This window comes from Xenopus tropicalis, chromosome 2, assembly GCF_000004195.4.
Source record: "Xenopus tropicalis strain Nigerian chromosome 2, UCB_Xtro_10.0, whole genome shotgun sequence".
Lineage (NCBI taxonomy): Eukaryota > Metazoa > Chordata > Amphibia > Anura > Pipidae > Xenopus > Xenopus tropicalis.
The window spans coordinates 180,202,250-180,212,024 of NC_030678.2; the positions used below are offsets into that span (position 1 = coordinate 180,202,250).

A 9,775-nucleotide genomic window follows, 5' to 3' on the forward strand; every position below is an offset into this window, starting at 1 on the left:
CTGTTTCTATATTTCCCCCCATTAACGTTAAGGTGCCATTTTGAACCTTTGCCTTTATCGCATTTCTCTCTCTACAGGGACCCTTTTTGCTAACAAGTTGGTGGAACTGGATCCCCAGTCCCCGTTGGTGGATGTTCTGGTGGAGGCCCGTGACCATGGCTCCCCAAGCCTCGCCTCCCTCACTACCGTGCAGTTCCTGGTTGTGGATGCCAATGACCACTCCCCGACATTCTCCCAATCCCAGTACAGCGCCTCGGTGCCCGAGGATCTCCCATTGGGCAGCACCGTCCTGATCTTGGAAGTGACCGACGCCGACTTCACTCAGGAGAACGCCGCCCTCGACTACACTATTTTGAGTGGAAACACGGACAACGCGTTCCAGGTCCAGAGTGGGATGCGCTTCTGGAATGGCCGCTTTCAGCAGATTGGCTCCATCATCTTGACGGACTCATTGGACTTTGAGGCCATTTCCTTCTACAACCTGACCCTGGGAGCCTCAGACAGAGGAGTCCCGCAGAGGAGTCACTCCGTCCCGGTGTTGATCAATGTTCTCGATATTAATGATAATCCTCCAGTCTTTCCTCGCCCTCTGTACAGTGTCCTCCTAAGTGAAGAGGCTCCTGTGGGTTCCGAGGTGCTACGGGTGCTGGCCCAGGACTCCGACTCGGGGAGCAATGGGTTGGTCCATTACAGTATCACTTCGGGGGACGAGAGCCGACTCTTTCAGATAAATGAGGCAACGGGAGCCATAAGGCTGGCTCGACACCTGGACCGGGAGCGGCAGGCCCTACATGCACTTGTGGTCCTGGCACTTGATGGTCAGGGGGGCCAAGCTAACTTTGCCCTGGTTCCGGTAACCATTGAAGTGCGAGACATAAATGACAACAAGCCCTACTTCCCAGTGCAGATTCTCACCACCAGCATCCGGGAGAACCAACCAGCGAACACTCCTCTCACCAAAATCCATGCTATTGACTTGGACACGGGGGTGTACGGCCAACTCTTCTACACCATGCTGGATTTGGCGGTGGCCGGGTCAGGGATGCTGATGGGGAAAGACATGTTTGTGGTTAACAGAACCTCGGGGGAGCTTCGTTCCAAGCAGAGTTTCGATTACGAGCGCATAAAGGTGTTCAACATGGTAGTGAAAGCTATGGATGCCGGTAACTTCTCAGCCACGGTGACGGTCCAGGTTCTTGTGACCGGGGAGGATGAATATAACCCAGTGTTCATCTCCCCATTCTTTAATTTTGAAGTTCCGGAGGGGGCAGTTAAGGGCGAGAGCCTCGGCCACGTACAAGCGACAGATGAGGACGAAGGGGCTGATGGGGTCGTACTTTACTCTTTCTCCAAGCCATCCCCGTACTTTGGCATCAACGAGACTACGGGCAACATTTATCTGAAGACCGACAGTCAGAGGCACCGCTCTGGGCGTTCCAAACGGGAGACCAGGGAAATGACACTGGAAGTCCACGCCCACAGTCCGCTCCCCTCGTCACGCGTGGCCACGGCTCAGGTAACAGTGGACGTGACACATACCTCCTTCGGCCTGGCACCTGATCTGAATTTACTCCTCGTAGTGTCTGTGGCTTCCTCCTTGGCGGTGGTGGTGGTGCTGGCTGTGGTTGCCATCGTTCTGGTGATTTGCCGATCTCGGGGCATCAATAAGAAACAGCAGGAGGATGATGCCCAGTTGGACACGTTGCAGAGAAGCACTTTGCAGAGGATGGGCCACGACAAGTCCACATTGTCCAGTGGGGATCGAATCTACCATCAGGCCCTCCCTGGTTACACCTTGGACTCATCGGTAGGAGATGCCCCTTACACTAGGGGTGGGTCACTGGATCCTTCACACTCCAGTGGTCGTGGCTCAGCAGAAGCAGCGGAGGATGATGAAATTCGGATGATCAACGAGTACCCCAGAGTCGCCAGCATAACCTCCTCAATGCAGGAACATATCTCGGCACGAGGTCCCGACTCTGGGATCCAGCAGGACGCCGACCAGTTGTCTGACATCTCCTGTGATCCCTCCATGGACACCGAGCAGTGGTTTAAAAGCAAGAAGGGATCCAGCCAGTCACAGATCTATCGGGATGATGGTGGTGGGGGAGGAGCATTTGTGGGGATGGGTTGTGGGCTCAACATGTCCCATCACAAGGACTACTCTTTCCCAGAAGATGGCAAGCCGTCTGTGGAGGGCTCACTGACTGCCATTGTGGCCAGTGATGAAGAATTACGTGGCAGCTATAACTGGGATTATCTCCTTAACTGGTGCCCTCAGTTCCAACCCTTGGCCAGCGTTTTCATGGAGATCGCCCGTCTCAAGGACGAGTCCGCATTACGGAGACCGTTCCAACTCAAACCCAAGTCTGTCCCTCAACCCCGCATTGACCCACCTCCCCTTATAACTTCTGTGGCTCACCCCGGTGCCAAGACCGTTCCACCCAAGCCGGCTGTAGTCAGAGCGTTTCCCAACTTCTCATCTCTGCGCCGCTCCCCTATCACTAATGAAGCCTCGCTCACTTCGTCTGCCATACCCCCCAGCTTTTCTCCATCACTCTCCCCACTTGCAGCACGTTCCCCCGTTGTGTCCCCGTTTGGCATCTCCCAAGGACCCACCGCATCTGTTCTTAGCACGGAACACAACCTTGACCCTGTAGGTGACGGAGAGCTGAGGATTTAATGACCCCTCAAGGGTGAGGATGAAACATTTCCGAGTCGGGATGAGTGAATGATATCTCTTGGGGGTCACAGACACTTTATCCATCGGTCTCTTTGCCAAACACAAACATTGAGTGAAAGGGGAGGTCAAGCCTCATTTACCACAAGTCAAGACTGATAACTGTGGTCTCCCCATCAGAATCATTTTTCCCAAGGTCCCCTCTGTTGACCAGGGGTAGGAAGCTGAGACCTGAGTTTCTCTGGTGCATGAAAGCTGATTGGTCCCCATTTGAGCAGAGCCACTACCCTGAAATCTATCGCTGACCATAAACCCTGACCCCTACTGGTAGCCAGAGGCACAACCCCATCACTCCCCTGCTACCAACCTTATCTCACCCTTCAGGCAGGACCTTAATACTATAAATCACAGGGTGGCCAACCCTCACGTGGAATTTGAATGTATTCACAGGTGCGTAAATGCCCCCCCCCGAGGTAGCCGGGGTATAACCTTATAACAGGAAGCAGTGACCCGAACAGAGGATGTGAGTGGAACTTGGGGGCCCAAGAATGTTAGTGAGATAGCACTTAAGTAGGGTGTAAGTGGAAGATGCGGTGGGATAATTACTATTATGTATGAGAATATGCAACGAAGGAAGGAAAAGATCCCAGTGATACAGTGTGGGGGGGACTTTGGGGGCTTCTTCTGCCTCCCCCGGGGCTCAGTGACTATAAATGGACAATACTTTGCCAGGAACGTGCAGAAGGTATTGTGCACCAGCATTACCAGGAGTAGCGAGCAATAAGATGCACTCGGGCGAGTGTCACTCACATGTCTGTGCGTCTCATGTCCATGTGTCTGTCTGTGCATCTTCTACCTTGGTGCCGGAGGGAGCAGAGCTCTCTCTCTTTGGGAGGAGGTTCAGTGGGGGCAACTTCTCTGGGCCCTGAACTTAGTGGGTCCCTTCAGGAGAACATCTGTATAAAGGAAGAACCCAGGAGGAGCTGGAGAAGCGATGGGATGGAAGTGATGGAAGGGGTGGATTGGGTGGAAGTGATGGATGGGGTAGAAGGGGTGGAAGTGATGAAAGGGGTGGATTGGGTGGAAGGGGTGGAACTGTCTCTGGGAATGTGAAGGTAACGTGGTTATTGGCCACATTGAGTTGTCCGTCAGACAGTTGAAGGCCTCGGACTGAACGAACATTCATCACCGAAGATAAAGTATGCAGAGTTGGTTTTGCCCCTGAGCAAGAGGGCACCAAACAGATGGCAGAACTCTGTGGGGCAAACAATGAGCATGCAGGGTATCTGCCATTTGCTCTTCCTAAATGTGGTACTAATGACTGAAGCACTATTGCCCCCCCCTAAATGTCTCTATGTAATCGCTGTCTCTCCAATTGCCCCATCTGTGCCACCAACTGCCCCGTACTTTGCTGGATGGTCACCCACTAACGTTGCTTTATTTATTGACTGGCACCTTCTGTGCATGCAAAGAGCCAAGCTGCCTGGCAGGGGCAAATCTGCCCCCTCATAGGATGTAGTTCCCCATGGTTCTTGCCCTGATCTCCGCCCTCCCAATTACTTGCAGTTTGGTGCCGGGGCAGTTGCCAATCCTTACTGTAGGGCATGGCATGTTAGATGGCATCTCCCTGAGTGTGCGCCCCAAGCTGCTAATTGGGCTGTTTGTAGGGGCCATAACGAGCCCCTCATGGTGAATATGTTACCCAAAACTCGATTTCTGGGGGTAACTTGCCCTTTGTGAAACTGTTACACCCCAGGTACATAGGACATTCTAATAGTACCCCAGCTATTGCCTACCCCAGTATTGCACAATGTCTGCGTGGTCCCCAGTATTTGGGGGGGCTGTGCGGTCCCCATAGCACCACCCTGTGTAAGTGTTACCAAGCAGTATTTTAGGGGGGCTGTGCGGTCCCCATAGCACCACCCTGTGTAAGTGTTACCAAGCAGTATTTGAGGGGGGGCTGTGTGGTCCCCATAGCACCACCCTGTGTAAGTGTTACCAAGCAGTATTTTAGGGGGGCTGTGTGGTCCCCATAGCACCACCCTGTGTAAGTGTTACCAAGCAGTATTTGAGGGGGGCTGTGTGGTCCCCATAGCACCCCTCTTGTGTAAGCGTTACTATGCAGTATTTGAGGGGGGCTGTGCGGTCCACATTGAACCCCCCTTGTATTAACAGTAGCTGTTCCCCAGCAGTATTACAGGATACCAGCACCCCCCTTGTCTAGCTGCTACCCCAAAGGGTGTGTCTGTGCTCCCCATAACATACACCTTTGTGTAAATGTTACCCAGCAGCAACCCCTGTGTGTACCCCTTACCCAGCCCTACTATTCAGTTAGTTTATGGCCCCCATCTCATACTCCTATGTGTAAATGTTACTCAGCAGTACTACACAGTTGGTTTATAGTCCCCATTGGCTACTCCTATGTGTAAATGTTACCCAGCAGTACTACACAGTTAGTTTATGGTCTCCATTGGCTACTCCCATGTGTAAATGTTACTCAGAAGTGCTACACAGTTAGTTTATAGTCCCTATTGGATACTCCTATGTGTAAATGTTACCCAGCAGTACTACACAGTTAATTTATGGCCCCCATCTCATACTCCTATGTGTAAATGTTACCCAGCAGTACTGCACAGTTGGTTTATAGTCCCTATTGGATACTCCTATGTGTAAATGTTACTCAGCAGTACTACACAGTTAGTTTACGGTCCCTATTGGATACTTCCATGTGTAAATGTTACTCAGCAGTACTACACGATTAGTTTATGGTCTCCATTGGCTACTCCCATGTGTAAATGTTACTCAGCAGTACTACACAGTGGGTTTCTGTTCCTCATAGCATACTCCCATGTGTAAATGTTACTCAGCGGTACCACACAGTGAGTTTATGGTCCCCATTGGCTACTCCCATGTGTAAATGTTACTCAGCAGTACCACACAGTGAGTTTATGGTCCCCATTGGCTACTCCCATGTGTAAATGTTACTCAGCAGTACCACACAGTTAGTTTCTGTTCCTCATAGCATACTCCCATGTGTAAATGTTACTCAGCAGTACCACACAGTTAGTTTCTGTTCCTCATAGCATACTCCTATGTGTAAATGTTACTCAGCAGTACCACACAGTTTCTGTTCATCATAGCATTCTCCTATCTGTAAATGTTACTCAGCAGTACCACACAGTTAGATTCTGTTCCTCATAACATACGCCCATGTGTAAATGTTACTCAGCAGTACCACACAGTGAGTTTATGGTTCTCATAGCATACTCCCATGTGTAAATGTTACTCAGCAGTACTACACAATGAGTTTATGGTCCCCATTGGCTACTCCCATGTGTAAATGTTACTCAGCAGTACTACACAGTTAGTTTCTGTTCCTCATAGCATACTCCTATGTGTAAATGTTACTCAGCAGTACCACACAGTTTCTGTTCCTCATAGCATTCTCCTATGTGTAAATGTTACTCAGCAGTACCACACAGTTAGTTTCTGTTCCTCATAGCATACTCACATGTGTAAATGTTACTCAGCAGTACTACACAGTGAGTTTATGGTCCCCATTGGCTACTCCCATGTGTAAATGTTACTCAGCAGTACTACACAGTTAGTTTATGGTCCCCATTGGCTACTCCCATGTGTAAATGTTACTCAGAAGTACCACACAGTGAGTTTCTGTTCCTCATAGCATACTCCCATGTGTAAATGTTACTCAGCAGTACCACACAGTTAGTTACTGTTCCTCATAGCATACTCCCATGTGTAAATGTTACTCAGCAGTACCACACAGTTAGTTTCTGTTCCTCATAGCATACTCCCATGTGTAAATGTTACTCAACAGTACCACACAGTTAGTTTCTGTTCCTCATAGCATTCTCCCATGTGTAAATGTTACTCAGCAGTACCACACAGTGAGTTTCTGTTCCTCATAGCATACTCCTATGTGTAAATGTTACTCAGCAGTACCACACAGTTAGTTTCTGTTCCTCATAGCATTCTCCCATGTGTAAATGTTACTCAGCAGTACCACACAGTGAGTTTATGGTCCCCATTGGCTACTCCCATGTGTAAATGTTACTCAGCAGTACTACACAGTGAGTTTATGGTCCCCATTGGCTACTCCCATGTGTAAATGTTACTCAGCAGTACTACACAGTGAGTTTATGGTCCCCATTGGCTACTCCCATGTGTAAATGTTACTCAGCAGTACCACACAGTGAGTTTCTGTTCCTCATAGCATACTCCTATGTGTAAATGTTACTCAGCAGTACTACACAGTGAGTTTATGGTCCCCATTGGCTACTCCCATGTGTAAATGTTACTCAGCAGTACCACACAGTGAGTTTCTGTTCCTCATAGCATACTCCTATGTGTAAATGTTACTCAGCAGTACCACACAGTGAGTTTCTGTTCCTCATAGCATACTCCTATGTGTAAATGTTACTCAGCAGTACCACACAGTGAGTTTCTGTTCCACATAGCATACTCCTATGTGTAAATGTTACCTATCAGTATTACAGGAAGGTCGTATGGCCTATGAACTTAAGACCCTTATTTATTGTATTCCACAGGAACCAGCAGCTTTGTTTAACCCTTTGTGTATGTTGGAAGTATCTATGTTTGGGGTGGGTGGGAGTTTATATCACAGGGTGAATATTAGGCGCGAGGGTGGGCACGGAATTATCACTCGGCCCCCCGTGCCGCCATTTCACAAGTGCCAAGTTTTATACAGAATTGCTTTTAATACGTTTAAATCTGTTTGTAATAAAATAAAATAAATAAGAAAGGTTGCATCGTAGCGCGAGTCCGTTATTCCCCCACTGTCCCCCCAATTCTCTCCTCTTCTATTTACTAACAAAGTCCTACAACTCAGTTACTAAAACCCCTGCCTCCCATGATGGTTACAGAATACGGCACTGACCCCCCTCAGTGACACATTCTATCCTTCTGAGCAAGTGACACATTCTATCCTTCTGGGCCAGGGACACATTCTATCCTTCTGGGCCAGTGACACATTCTATACTTCTGGGTCAGTGACACATTCTATCCTTCTGGGCCAGTGACACACTCTATCCTTCTGGGCCAGTGACACATTCTATCCTTCTGGGCCAGTGACACATTCTATCCTTCTAGGCCAGGGACACATTCTATCCTTCTAGGCCAGGGACACATTCTATCCTGACCAAGTGACACATTCTATCCTGACCAAGTGACACATTCTATCCTTCTGGGCCAGTGACACATTCTATCCTTCTGGGCCAGTGACACATTCTATACTTCTGGGCCAGTGACACATTCTATACTTCTGGGTCAGTGACACATTCTATCCTTCTGGGCCAGTGACACATTCTATACTTCTGGGCGAGTGACACATTCTATCCTTCTGGGCCAGTGACACATTCTATCCTTCTGAGCAAGTGACACATTCTATCCTTCTGGGCCAGGGACACATTCTATCCTTCTAGGCCAGGGACACATTCTATCCTTCTAGGCCAGGGACACATTCTATCCTGAGCAAGGGACACATTCTATACTTCTGGGCCAGTGACACATTCTATACTTCTGGGCAAGTGACACATTCTATCCTTCTGGGCCAGTGACACATTCTATCCTTCTGGGCCAGTGACACATTCTATCCTCCTGGGTCAGTGACACATTCTATCCTTCTGAGCCAGTGACACATTCTATCCTTCTGGGCCAGTGACACATTCTATCCTTCTGGGTCAGTGACACATTCTATTCTTCTGGGCCAGTGACACATTCTATCCTTCTGGGTCAGTGACACATTCTATCCTTCTGGGCCAGTGACACATTCTATCCTTCTGAGACAGTGACACGTTCTATCCTTCTGAGACAGTGACACATTCTATTCTTCTGGGCCAGTGACACATTCTATCCTTCTGGGTCAGTGACACATTCTATCCTTCTGGGTGAGTGACACATTCTATCCTTCTGAGACAGTGACACATTCTATCCTTCTGGGCCAGTGACACATACTATCCTTCTGGGCCAGTGACACATTCTATCCTTCTGGGTCAGTGACACATTCTATCCTTCTGAGCCAGTGACACATTCTATCCTTCTGGGTCAGTGACACATTCTATTCTTCTGGGCAGTGACACATTCTATCCTTCTAGGCCAGTGACACATTCTATCCTTCTGGGCAAGTGACACATTCTATCCTTTTGGGCGGGTGATACATTCTATCATTTAGGTCACTGACACATTCTATCCTTCTGGACCAGTGACACATTTTATCCTTCTATGTCAGTGACACATTCTATCCCTTCTGGTTGGGTGATACATTCTATCATTTTAGGTCTGTGACACATTCTATCTTTCTGGGTGGGTGATACATTCTATGCTTCTGGCCAGTGACAGATTCTATCCTTTTAGGCCAGTGACACATTCTATCCTTCTGGGCCAGTGACACATTCTATCCTTCTGAGACAGTGACACATTCTATCCTTCTGGGCCAGTGACACATTCTATCCTTCTGGGTCAGTGACATATTCTACCTTCTGGGCGAGTGACACATTCTATCCTTCTGGGCCAGCGACACATTCTATCCTTCTGAGACAGTGACACATTCTATCCTTCTGAGACAGTGACACATTCTATCCTTCTGGGCAGTGACACATTCTATCCTTCTGGGCCAGTGACACATTCTATACTTCTGGGCCAGTGACACATTATATACTTCTGGGCCAGTGACACATTCTATTCTTCTAGGCCAGTGACACATTCTATCCTTCTGGGCCAGTGACACATTCTATCCTTCTGGGCCAGTGACACATTAAATCCTTCTGGGTCAGTGACACATTCTATACTTCTGAGCCAGTGACACATTCTATTCTTCTAGGCCAGTGACATATTCTATCCTTCTGGGCGAGTGACACATTCTATCCTTCTGAGCCAGTGACACATTCTATCCTTCTGGGCCAGTGACACATTCTATCCTTCTGTGCCAGTGACACATTCTATCCTACTGGGCCAGTGACACATTTTATCCTTCTGGGACAGTGACACATTCTATCCTTCTGGCCAGTGACACATTCTATCCTTCTGGGTCAGTGACACATTCTATCCTTTCTGAGC

At 48.7% G+C, this 9,775-nt stretch overlaps 1 protein-coding gene across 1 annotated transcript in view; it reads left to right on the forward strand.

The window, feature by feature from the left end:
- The window catches only part of dchs1 (dachsous cadherin-related 1), a 53,144-nt gene extending 45,676 nt beyond the window's left edge, over positions 1 to 7,468 (forward strand). The window contains exon 21 of the mRNA XM_031897452.1: positions 78 to 7,468. Coding sequence (XP_031753312.1) covers positions 78 to 2,683 — 2,606 coding nt within the window. The 3' untranslated portion in view covers positions 2,684 to 7,468. The remainder of the gene's footprint in view (positions 1 to 77) is intronic.
- Positions 7,469 to 9,775: the final 2,307 nt, after the last annotated feature.